We start from the raw sequence: 13,129 nt of genomic DNA on the forward strand, positions 1-13,129 counted from the left end.
CCTCCTTTAGTCCGCCTCCTTGACTTAGCCTTACGGCCTCACCTAATTTGGTGAGGGTGGGGCAAAGTAGAACGCTCCCAAGCCACCACAAGTTGCCCCCTGCTTGTACCTTCCCCTTTTCAGGCCTTCAAAACATCCTCATCAATTGCCACCCACCTGGCACCTTCCCCGAACCGACTTTCCTCCAGAGTAACGGCCCCAGCGGCCAAAGTAGGAAGAGCAACGAATGTGGGATCGCCTTCGCAGTCACTCGCATTGTTTTTGTTGTTTAGTCGCGAAGTCGTGTCCGACTCTTTTGCGACCCCTTGGACTGTAGCCCACCAGTCTCCTCTGTCCATAGGATTTCCCAGGCAGGAATATTGAGTGGGTTGCCATTTCCTTCTCCAGCGGATCTTCCCCACCCAGGGATCGAACCTGCGTCTCCTGCATTGCACGCGGATACTTCATAGCTACCATTTATTGAGAACTCGCCCTGTGCCAGGTAACAGGACTTTTTTTTTTTTTTTACAGCAACCTCTGAGGTGGTTGCTCTCTCATTTTACAGATAAAGAAACTGAGACCCAAAGGTAACTAAGGAATCTGTACAAAGCCAGACACCTGCCAGAGGGCAAGACCAGACTGGAAATGAGGTCTGACTCCCCTAATCGCTGCTCCGGCCAGATCCGGTTGGGCTGGGCGACCTTTGGCCGCTGGGGACACTTTCCACCTCTTAGCATCACCTCTTGGCATCACCAACTGCATGGACATGAGTTGAGCAAGCTCCGGGAGTTGGTGATGGACAGGGAAGCCCGGGCTGCTGCAGTCCATGGGGTCGCAGAATCGGACACGACTGAGCGAGTGAACTGAACAGAACCGACCACCTCTTCGGGTTGAAGTCTCGAAGGCTCGCCCCGCCCGCGAGGCCCAACCCGGGCCCTAAGGGGCGGAGTCGACCAGGTCCTGCAGGTGGGGCGGTGGGCGGGGCCTGACAGGGGGCGGGGCACCGAGGGGGCGTGGCCGGAAGCCTTAAAGAGGCCGCGGCGACGGGGGCGGGCGTAGAGGCCGCCGCTCGCGGCGATCACCTCCTTCCTCTTCGGTTGGGTCGCGGAGCCGCCACCATGTCCCTGGCAGCCTCGGCGGGCTGGGGCCCCGGGGCCGTGTGGTCCCCGACGCACGTGCAGGTGACGGTACTGCAGGCGCGGGGCTTGAGGGCCAAGGGTCCCGGGGGCACGAGCGACGCGTACGCCGTGATCCAGGTGGGCAAGGAGAAGTACGCCACCTCGGTGTCGGAGCGCAGCCTGGGCGCGCCCGTGTGGCGCGAAGAGGCCACCTTCGAGCTGCCGCCGCTGCTGTCGGCCGAGGCCGCGCCCGCCGCCGCCGCTACCCTGCAGCTCACCGTGCTGCACCGCGCGCTGCTCGGCCTCGACAAGTTCCTGGGCCGCGCCGAGGTGGACCTGCGGCGGCTGCACCAGGATCAGGGCCGCCGGAGGACCCAGTGAGTGTGCGGGCGGGTGGCGAGCGCCGGGAGACGGGCGGTGCGAGCACGAAGCCTGGCCGGAGCCCCGAGACCCTTGCAGAATGTGTCTGCTCAAGGGGACGGCCGGGGCCACGCCTTTGCAGAGGGGAACCCCTCCGCCGCCAATCCCCGCACCCGCTCGGCCGGTTCTAGGATTCTCGCCTAGCTTCTCTTTCTTGGGCTGTCCCGCCCCGGCTCTCCCAGTAGGTGGGTTCCGGTACCTGGGGATTTTTTTTTTTTTAATCTGCCGGACGGCTCTCAGCGCCTGGCATTTAGTAATCACTTCATGAATTTTTGATGAATTGAAACTAAGTGTGGGCCGACGAATTCCTCTTATTAGCTGAGGAGCTGTGTATATTTGATGCACGCTTTAGCTTACGTGGAAAGCCTCCTGAGTATTTCATTGTACTGGACACCGAGCTGTGAACGGCTGGGCCGGGGCGCTGGGAAAACCAACTGGAGCAGTTAGATCCAATGACACCAAAGCCCTAGAGGCTCGCTCAGGGGCCGAGCTGGGGGCGTTACTGTGCGGGGTGGGTGTGGGGTGGGGGATGGGGAAAGGGGAACGCGGGCTGCCCAGCGAGCGCTATCCCCTACCCCCATCTCACCAACGCCTTAGGGGTCGATCGGGAGAAGTTGACCCTCCCTCCTTCGGAATGCTAGAACAGTTTGGTCTTAACTTTCAGACCGAAATACACCAACCGTGTTTGCCCTCGGCCCCAAATTAGTAAGGATTTCCCAGTGATGGCTGGAACCAGGGCCTGTGGTTAGCCAGGCTGAACTGAAAAGTAGGCCTTGTTTCGCTCTGGAGTTTGCAAAGTTCTCTCTGGTCCTACTGAGTGGGGGGGTTGGCGGGGGCCAGGATGGCTGCCCACCTGTAGCTCCCCTCCCTCCTTAAGATGTTTGTGTTAGGGTATCACACTCCTGCAGGGAAAGCAAAGCAAACCCCTATGCATTCTGAAGTGTTACTGGTTTGTTTTCTCTCAGTGTTTGGAATGGAACATTTGATTATGCTCATCTGGTATACCCAGCGCTAGCCTCCCTTACGGCTTCCCCGCTGGTTCAGCAGTAAAGAATTCATCTGCCAATGCAGGAGATGCCGGTTCCATCCCTGGGTGGGGGAAGATCCCCTCGAAAAGGAAATGGTAACCCACTCCAGTATTCTGGCTCAGAAATCCCATGAACAGAGGAGCCTGGTGATCTACAGTCCGTGGGGTCCCACAAGAGTTGGACACGACTGAGCACATACACACACACACAGCCTCGCTTAGCTTAATTGGTTACTTTGCTGAACCTTAAATATGCTAGTCATGTTTTCACCTAACTCCTGTGGTTTATGAAGCACTCTGATTCACGCTGTATGTTTTAGATATAAACGGTACTTTAACTTTCCCTTGGGAAGGAAGCAGGAAGAGCCAGAGGATTTGATGTTATCAGACTCTCTTTTCTGTAGGTTCTTGCAAATGTTATAACCACTTCCTTTATCCAGCCAAAGATGAGCAGGCTTTCTGAGCTCGAATCAGATAAAAAGGGAGAGCCTAGAGGTGAGGATGGATGGGGTATCTTTGTGGCATCAGTTTACAAGCTGTAAGGTGAGCAGCAGCATATTTGCTGACAGGGGCTGAAGCAGTCCTAACTTTCTGCTTGATTAAATAACATCTGGGTCCTTGGATTTACTGTCCTTTGCCTTGTCCCATCCCAAGATGTGTGGATATCATGTCTGTCTCTATCATCTGTTTCTTCTTATTCCCTTGAAAAGTAGATCGGATCTCCCTGCTAGAGATAGGGATTCCAGATCCCTGGGTCTGGTACCCACTCTGGCCCTGACTCATTGTTGGACTTCAGGATGCTCTGTCTCTAAACACCCAAGTTTCCCCATGTACAGATGAAGCTTGTGGCCAGACTTAGCTGATATTTATAAGATGTTTCTGGGTTCCTGGATTAATGGAGCCCTATGTATAGATTCAAAAGGTCCTGTTACTGCTTTGGGAGGAACGAAAACCTCCTCAAGTTCCCTATTTCAGGAAGGGTTCAGTCTCTGCACCTTCATTTTTCTCATCCTCTCCGATGTACTTCTAAACCTTGGTGATTACTACTGTCCCTATTATATGAGCTTGTGACCACTTAGTCACAATATCAGCTTGTAGGAAAACCATGCTTAGTTGATTTTTTACTAACTGCAAAAGAAGCCTTCTTCGCTCCTCCAGCAGTAGGCAAAATTGCAAGCTTTCCATCTGTCACTTCCTGGGACTTTCCAAGATGCGGGGGGAATTCAGTTAAACCAGGCCTGTCTGATGTCCTGGTACCTCACTTGGGTGCTCAAGATAGCTGTGATTTGGAGCATGAGATATACACTGTTAGGTGGAAGTTTAACAGAAAGAAACTGCTTGGGCTAGGAGGATCGTTTGAACTGATTATTAATGGTTTGACTCCACCTTAGACATTAAAACCAAAATCAAAAGAAAAGCTCACATCTTGGCCTATAGTTTTATGTGTGTGTGCATGTATGTTAATCTTTACAGAAAACAGTTGAGGTCCAGAAGTTAAAACTCAAGGTGTTAAGAGCTAACTGTGTTGATATTTTCATTTGTTCTCTTAATAAGACCCCACATATCACATATTTGGAATCACAAGAATATGCTTTCTGTAATGACTCAGATTTTGCTGACCTCAGATTAGGGTGATGATCAGTTCAGTTCAATTCAGTCGCTCAGTCGTGTCCGACTCTTTGCGACCCCATGAATCACAGCACACCAGGCCTCCCTGTCCATCAACTCCCGGAGTTCACTCAAACTCATGTCTATAGAGTTGGTGATGCCATACAATCATCTCATCCTCTGTCATCCCCTTCTCCTCCCGCCTTCAATCTTTGCCAGCATCAGGGTGTTTTCCAATGAGTCAGTTCTTTGCATCAGGTGGCCAAAGTATCGGAGTTTCAGCTTCAGCATCAGTCCTTCCAATGAACATTCAGGACTGATTTCCTTTAGGATGGACTGGTTGGATCTCCTTGCAGTCCAAGGGACTCTCAAGAGTCTTCTCCAACACCACAGTTTAAAAACATCAATTCTTTGGTGCTTGGCTTTTTTTATAGTCCAACTCTCACATCCATACATGACCACTGGAAAAACCATAGCTTTGACTAGACGGATCTTTGTTGGCGAAGTAATGTCTCTGCTTTTTAATATGCTGTCTAGGTTGGTCATAGCTTTTCTTCCAAGGAGCAAGTGTCTTAATTTCATGGCTGCAGTGTGATGCTGCTGCTGTTGCTAAGTCACTTCAGTCGTGTCCGACTCTGTGTGACCCCATAGACGGCAGCCCATCAGGCTCACCCGTCCCTGGGATTCTCCAGGCAAGAACACTGGAGTGGGTTGCCATTTCCTTCTCCAATGTGTGAAAGTAAAAAGGGAAAGTGAAGTCGCTCAGTCATGTCTGACTCGTAGCGACCCCATGGACTGCAGCCTACCAGGGTCCTCCATCCATGGGATTTTCTAGGCAAGAGTACTGCAGTGGCTTGCCATTGCCTTCTCCGGCAGTGTGATGATACATATCTTTAAAACACTAAACAGAGACGGACATATAGATAGGATCCATTTAATAGGGAAGAGTGTATGGCCCCTTTAGGTAAGAAGAAATGAGCTGATTTTGCATTGATATTAATGCAATTGTCCCTCATATCCAAAGGTGATTGGTTCCAGCTCCCGCCCCCCCAAAGCCACAATCTGTGGATGCTGAAGGCCCTTATATAAAATGGCTTCATATCTGTGTATAACCTTTGTACATCCTCCTGTATACTTTAAATCATCTCTAGATTACTTTTAATACCTAATATGATAATATGCCATGTTGTTGTTCAGTGGCTCAGTTGTGTCTAACTCTTTACGAACCCGTGGACTGCAGCATGCCAGGCTTCTTGTAAGCAGTTGTAAATACCATAGAAATGCTATATAAATAGTTGCCAGTGCGTGAATCCAAGTTTTGCTTTTTGGAGTTTTCTAGAGTTTTTCTTTTTGTTTTTTTTTCTTGAATATTTTTGAGATATTTTGGTTGAATCTGAGGACCTGTGGATACAGAGGGCCGACTCATCCATACTTCTCTGTGGTCTCAGCTGATCTTTGGTTAAATGGAAATCAGTTAAGTCCCGTGATCATGAAACAGACATGAATCTGAGAGGCAGAGTAAGGGGGCCAACATGTGGGCTTCTCTGCTGTCTGGTCTTGAGTCGCTAGGGGTCCTAGATTGGACCAAAAAAACCAAACTCAAAACCAAGCATCTTTTTAGAATACCAACAGCAATAAAAATGGGGGCAGTGATCGCTTAAAGACAGATTAAAATAAATGTTCAGGCTGGTGACTGGAAGGCCACTGTGTAACCAGATAGGATGAAACAATAGCCTTTCAGATATGGAGAGACAGTGAATGATGGAGGGTCATTTTCTCATCTTTCTGGAAGATTCAAGAGAGAATTTGGTTGCATGTGAAAGGATTTGGATACTGATAAAGTTTAGACATTTTGAAGAACTGTAAGTGTAGTAAGATGGTGTAATATGTTGCCAAAGGAAATTCAGGTGATTAAGAAGAAGGCTGAGAGCATCGTTTTTCTGGGAGAGTGGGAGGCAGAGAAGTCACGGATAAGCACAGACCTCAGCTTCACAAATCTGAGCCGTCAGTGTTTGCGCTTGTAGAGAGCACCTCTGGGTTTCCTAAGCACTTCTCGGCTGTTTGTAACGGACTGGAAAATTTGAGCAACGCTGTTACTGGTTAAGTATTTGTGTTTTTTTGAGATTCCTCTTAAAGATGACATTGGGGCTTTACTGGAAACCCTCCCACCTCCAAACTGGCAGAGGCCCCTCCCACCCCACTGATAGCTCAGTGTCCAGGACGGTGATCTATGGGCTCTGGAAGAAGTAACCCCAGCCTGTTCACAGCGGGGGAATGGAGTGACTCAGAAGGGGAATGTGCCTCAAAGTCATGGTTCCTGTGATGTGAAAGGTGTGCTTTTTGTGATATGATTTGATGGTGATTTCATTTACAAGGCATTCAGTTAGCCATGCGGAAAGTTCTCAATGCCTTTCCCCACCTTGTTTTTAGAGTTCATCCACACTTTTAGTAATTATTTTTTAATACCTACTATTTTTGAGGCACTGGGTGGACAGCATAAACAGTGATCCCTGCTTTCAGGAAGCCCAGAGCCTTGTGGGGAGATAGATAGTAAACACACCATGAATATTCATTGGAAGGACTGATGCTGAAGCTGAAGCTTTAATACTTTGGCCACATGATGCGACAAGCTGACTCATTGGAAAAGACCCTGACGCTGGGAAAGATTGAGGGCAAGAAGATAAGGGGGTGACAGAGGATGAGATGGTTGGATGGCATCACCAACTCAATGGACATGAATTGGAGCAAACTCTGGGAGACAGGGAAAGACAGAGGAGTCTGGGGTGCTGCAGTCCACAGGGTCTCAAAGAGTCAGACACAACTTAGGGACTGAACCCAGATGAACACAAAGATGAGTGTGGTAGAGGAAGAGAACAGGGTATAAGAGAAAAGAGCAAAGATTGCAGATGGCCTCTCTGAGGCAGAGACCTGGAGGATAAAGAGGAATTTTTCCAGTGAAAAGTAGAGAAAGGGGAGCAGCCTGTGCAAGGCCCTGAGACAGGAAGACCTGGGAAGCTGGAGAGGTTGCCTCGATTGAGGCTGAAGAGGAAGGCCGGGCTTCCTTTAAGAGCAATGGAAACTGCTGAGTGTTGAAAGCAGAGGGGTGACGTGATCCAGTTTGTGAAAGTCTGGCTGTCTGATGGAGAGCAGATTTGGAGCAGGTCTAGCCTAGATCCCAACAGGTAGAATGGGAGGCTCTGGCAGGAGTAGGGTGACAGGCGTGGGCATGGACAGAGGTGGGTGGCTTTCAGAAATATTTCCGAGGTTCAGTTGGCCTTACTAGTGGTGGATTGGATGTGGGTGGGGGTGAGCGGGAGGAAGTGATAAGAACGAACAAATAAAATAAGGAGAACTTGCTGTTGAATGTGAACCAGGAAACGGTGACGGCTTGCTTTCCCTAGCAGTCACCATGATACAAGAGTGAGGTCAACATGTTTTGGCAAAGACAACATGGGCCATGATGCCTGCGTGTCGAGTCTTCCGTTGAAGCAAATGAGTAGGAAACTCCATCGAAACCAGGGCGTGTACATGTGCGTCCTCCAGTGTTTGCAGTTTTAGCACAGGCTAAGTCTTTGTTTTGTAATAGCGTAACTGATGTGACCTCACCAGTTGCACCAACACGGCAGGTGGAGTCACTGCCACAAGGAACATAGGACCAAGAAAAGGAAAAATAATTCACAACACGAGGGGAAGTAAACCCGTAAATGAAAAACACAACTCTGGAGGCAAGTAAGTCAACTATTCCAACCATGTAAAGGTTTTCGCATCAGGGGAAGGTGAACGTACAAAAGAGCCTTGTTTGGCTTAACTTCCCTTTAATTACAAAGACCTCTGTTGTATTTCTACAACCGCCATCAGAGGAAGGTTTTTATAAATAGTATCTCTGTCATTTTAATTGTAGTTATTAACTTAAAAATGTTATGATTGCATTGAAAACAATACACATGCTTATTAAACTGTCCTCAGCTCCAACCTGTATTTGCTGACATCCTTCCATGCCCCTGGACAATAATCTTTGGTCTCCATTTCGCTGCTCCGGTTTTAATTGCTCTGTGTCTGAGAAAGCTGCTTCTCACCCTGTACATTGGGAAGGATGCTGGCCATGCCTTAGCTCTAGAGGGTTCAGATGTCCTCCACGAATGGAGGGAGTGATTCGAAGGCATTTAAGGCCTTATTTCATCTCACAGCCGGGCCATGAGTGGCCTTTGGTTCAGAGCCTACTGGGATCTCTAAGCCTCAGGGCCTTTGGATTCCAACAGAATTAACAACCAGAACCTTGATCAGCCTTTGAAGAAAACCAACATCAGTGTGGAAAGACTTGGTGAGCAGGTTGAGCTCCCCTGAAGGTGTCCTAGGTCGGACCTTGTGCTGCAGCTGGCCCAGCAGGAGACCAGGCTAGCTGGCCCGCTTTCCCCTTGTCCAGGGCCCACTTCTGTCCCTTCATGTGCTGTGTGACCCAGCCCAGGTGTTCCGACAACTCTGAATGGGCAAGTAAGTGGTTACAGTCCCTGGAGACATAGGGCAGGCAGTCATTTGCCAGTGGGACATGGAGAAGTGTTTAATTTTTGTTAAACACTTCTGCCCCACAGACTGGGACCCCGCAAGGCTCCTCTGTCCATGGGATTCTCTCCAGGCAAGAATACTGGAGTGGGTTGCCATTCCCTTCTCCAGGGGATCTTCCCGACCCAGGGATCGAACCTGGGTCTCCCGCACTGCAGGCAGAATCTTTACTTTCTGTGCCACCAGGGAAGACTCTGCTTCCTTCCCGACCAGGAAGCAGAGCCTCTGACTCTTCTGGTTATCAAGGTGAGTCCCAAGGAGGAGGGAAAAAAAAACAAACCACATACCGAGAACATTTCAAAATCCTGTTCTAACAACAAACTTCAGGAAGAATGAAGAGTTCCTTTCGTGTAAGAGGAAACCCCACAGCCCGGTGCTGTGGGAGACAGCACCCTTGAAGAAACAGCCCAGGGGGCCGCCTGTCCGTCACAGAGGACACTGTACTCCGGATCACAAGAGGCCTTTTCAGACCAGGCTTTCTGGAGGCCGTGGTGGTTCTCCCCGGGCTAATCACGTCTCTTTTAGTAAACAATAAGTTTAAAATTAGTGTTCTGATTTCAAAAATTTGCTGTTGTTCAGTCGCTCAGCCGTGCCCGATTCTTTGCGACCCCATGGACGGCAGCACCCCAGGCCTCCCTGTCCATCATCAACTCCCGGAGTTTGCTCAGTTGCATGTCCATTCAGTCGGTGATGCCATCCAACCATCTCATCCTCTGTCATCCCCTTCTCCTCCCGCCTTCAATCTTTCCCAGCATCAGGGTCTTTTCCAATGAGTCAGCTCTTCGCATCAGATGGCCAAAGTATTGGAGCTTCACCTTCAGCATCAGTCCTTTCGATGAATATTCAGGGTTGATTTCCTTTAGGATTGACAGGTTTGATCTCCTTGTAGTCCAAAGGGACTCTCAAGAGTCTTCTCACAGTTTGAAACCATCAATTCTTCGGCCCTTATCCTTCTTTATGGTCCAACTCTCACATGCATCCATACATGACTACTGGAAAATCCATAGCTTTAACTATTCGGACCTTTGTTGGCAAAGTGATGTCTCTGCTTTGTAATATGCTGTCTGGGTTTCTCATAGCTTTTCTTCCAAGGAGCAGGCGGCTTTTAATTTCATGGCTACAGTCACCATCTGCAGTGATTCTGGAGCCCAAGAAAATAAAATCTGTCACTGTTTCCACTTTTTCCCCTTCTGTTTTGCCATGAAGTGGTGGAACCAGATGCCATGATCTTAGGTTTTTGAAAGTTGAGTTTTAAGCCATCTTACATTTAGCCGAGTGGATTAGAGATGGAGGGTGGCCTCGGTGTGAACTTGGGGTCTGGCTTGCCTGTCAGCGCTGCTGCTCGGCATCGGAGAAGCAGGTCACCTACAGCTCGGGGGCTCGCTGGTGCCTTTGGCAAAGGAGCCGCTTTTCAGCACTAATGAGACGAGAAATTCCTTTCCTGCAGAGAGAGGCGTGTAGATAATCTGTTAGAGAGAAATCAAGGGCTTTCGTCTCCAGGGTGTCCCTGAGGGACACATTTAGGAATGTGCCCACGGGGAGTTAAAAGGCAGCTGGAATTAAGTGTCTTTTCCTGAACGCTGCCCTCCCTAGTGGAGCCGAGGGAACACGTTTTATAAGAAATGCCAGAAAAATTTTCTAGAGGTGTGACGGCTTCACACTTCATTTTTAAACTTCTTGTTTATTAAAAGAGACGTGGCTAGCCCGGGGAGAACCACCACGGCCTCCAGAAAGCCTGGTCTGAAAAGGCCTCTTGTGATCTGGAGTACCGTGTCCTGTGGAGGGACAGGCGGGCCCCAGGGCTGTTTCTTCAAGGGTGACACCTCCCACAGCACTAGGCTGTGGGGTTTCCTCTTACACAAAAGGAACTCTTCATTCTTACTGAAGTTTGTTGTTAGAACAGGATTTTGAAATGCTCTCAGTGTGTGTTTTGTTTTCCCTCCTCCTTGAGACTCACCTGGATAACCAGATGAGTCAAATGCTCTGCTTCCCCATCAGAAAGCAGAGCCTTCCCTGGTGGCTCAGACGGTAAAGATTCTGCCCGCAGTGCGGGAGACCCAGGTTCGATCCCTGGGTTGGGAAGATCCCCTGGAGAAGGGAATGGCAACCCACTCCGATATTCTTGCCTGGAGAATCCCATGGACAGAGTAGCCTGGCGGGGCCCTAGACCGTGGTCACAAAGAGTCACTGGACACAACTGAGTGACTAACACACATGCTCCCCACCAGGGGTTCCCAAAGAAAGAAGTATGAGTCTGTCGGGGGGACTGAGAGAGGACCGAAAGCTCTTTGATGTCTACCATGCTGAAGTTTATCTCCTTTTGTCCTGGCCAAGAGGTGGTGAACCAGATCATCTCATTTCCTTTCTCCATCCTTAAGGTCTCTGTGCCTGAGTGACAAAGGACCCCACGGAGACCCTTCTTTGGCAGATGATATAAAATACATTACCTTGAGGCAAAAGGCAAGATACCTGATCTGATGTTAGACTATTAATATTTGTGGCTTTTTGAGATATGGTCAAGTAAAGCATTGGTAATTAGATGATAGCAGGAGTGGTAGACTTCCACATTCATAAATGTGTTAATTTTTCTGTTTCTTGAGTGAGTGAGTGAGTGAGTGAAGTCACTCAGTTGTGTCCGACTCTTTGCGACCCTGTGGACTGTAGCCTACCAGGCTTCTCTGTCCATGGGATTCTCCAGGCAAGAATACTGGAGTGGGTTACCATTTCCTTCTCCAGGGGATCTTCCCGACCCAGGGATCGAACCCGGGTCTCCCGCATTGGAGGCAGACTCTTTAACCTCTGAGCCACCAGGGAAGCCCTTAGCGAATCTTAAAATACTGATGCTTGGTTATTTCCTGTAGTCTTTACCTATAAGGAGTTGAGTATTGCTTTCGACTTAGAAAATATGCCTTGACCCTTACACTTCAGCCAGTTATGTCATCTTGGCATGTGTCTGAAAGCATTTGGGGACCCTCTGTTTCTTGTCTCCCCCACCTCCGTAGAAGTTCTGAAGAGTTCTGAGGGGCATTAAATCTCATGATAAATTACAGAATTACATACTGATTGCTTTACTCCACTACATGAAGGACAGGGAAGCCTGGCGTGCTGCAGTCCATGAAATCACAAAGAGTTGGACCCGACTGAGCGACTGAACAACATGATATTTTAAAATATTGTATCTGCTTTTTAATTTTGGAAATTGTATCATACAAGCTAATTTTATAATTGAGTTTCTTCCCCACTCCCTTCAAATGCAAATCATTGTTATTTGTGTTTGATGGTGTCAGTGTGGATCCCTAGGAATACTGTCAGTCTGAACTGTTGGTATCTTAAATCCCCTTCTGAGAACCACGTGCATGGCTGAACGGTGGTATAAACGCACTCACCGAATGTCATGCAGCCATTAAAAATGGTGGATATGGGAACTGTATGACAGCTGTATTTAACACACTACAAATAGAATTGCATGTGTTCTCTGGTTATTACCGAGTCATAATCATAGCTGACACCAAGTGTTTATTAAGTGCCAGGCACTGTTCTAAGCTCTTTACATATATATTAAGCCATTTAAGCTCAGGTGGTAAAGAATCCGTTTCCTATGTGGGAGACCAGAGTTCGATTCCTGTGTTGGGAAGATCCCCTGGAGGAGGGCATGGCAACCCACTCCAGTATTATTGCCTGGAGAATCCCCATGGCCAGAGGAGCCTGGTGGGCTACAGTCCATGGGGCTGCAAAGAGTAGGACCGGACTGAGCGACTAAGCACACACAATCTTTGTAACATCCTTTGTAAGCACCTTATCGTAGTTGCTTTTAACCGTGTTTCAGAGGAAGAACCAGAGAAGTTAAGTAACTTGTCTGAAGTCTCTCAGTTAAAACATGCAGGAAAAAGACTTCAAGAAAATACATCAAAAGGGAATGGTTGAATTAGCATTAGAGCGAGTCAGTTAACATTTTTTCCCTATAACCTGCTTTAACTACTTTCTAAGGGACTTTGTGTAGAGCAAATAGTATGGGAAGATCAGAAGCATTTTCAACCTGCTTTTATACGATCTCTCCTTTCCCGTATCATTTTCTAACCTTTTAGGATTGAATTTGGTGGCTACAGATAGATAGACTTTCAGTGCTGCAGAATGGCTGTTTCAGGGATTAGGGTCAAAAAGGAACCATTTGCAACCTTCATAATTTCCCAGCAAGTAGCTGGCGATGGGCAGATGGGAAAGCCCAGCTGGGGAGGGGAGTTGGGCGGCAAGAATGGCTGACCGGTGATTCTGTATTCAGAGTCAGGTAATGAGGACCAGCTGCCTTGGTCAGTGACAAAACCTGTTAAACTGCTTAGCTTCTGCCGGGTACACCCCACAAGCGTTTTATAGGTATTAAATGTCTTTGTCCCTGTTTGCTATGCATTGCTTCTGTACT

General features: G+C 48.6%; 1 protein-coding gene across 2 annotated transcripts in view; it reads left to right on the forward strand.

The window, feature by feature from the left end:
* Window positions 1-1,019: 1,019 nt before the first annotated feature.
* Window positions 1,020-13,129, forward strand: part of RAB11FIP1 (RAB11 family interacting protein 1) — a 34,632-nt gene continuing 22,522 nt past the window's right edge. Inside the window, exon 1 of one of the 2 annotated variants that reach the window (XM_055416591.2) lies at window positions 1,020-1,474. In XM_055416591.2, coding sequence (XP_055272566.2) covers window positions 1,098-1,474 — 377 coding nt within the window. In that variant the 5' untranslated portion in view covers window positions 1,020-1,097. The remainder of the gene's footprint in view (window positions 1,475-13,129) is intronic. The other variant, XM_088832727.1, reaches the window with a different exon arrangement.

Source organism: Moschus berezovskii, chromosome 26, assembly GCF_049115385.1.
Source record: "Moschus berezovskii isolate FMDL1 chromosome 26, NW_MosBer_1.0, whole genome shotgun sequence".
Classification (NCBI taxonomy): domain Eukaryota; kingdom Metazoa; phylum Chordata; class Mammalia; order Artiodactyla; family Moschidae; genus Moschus; species Moschus berezovskii.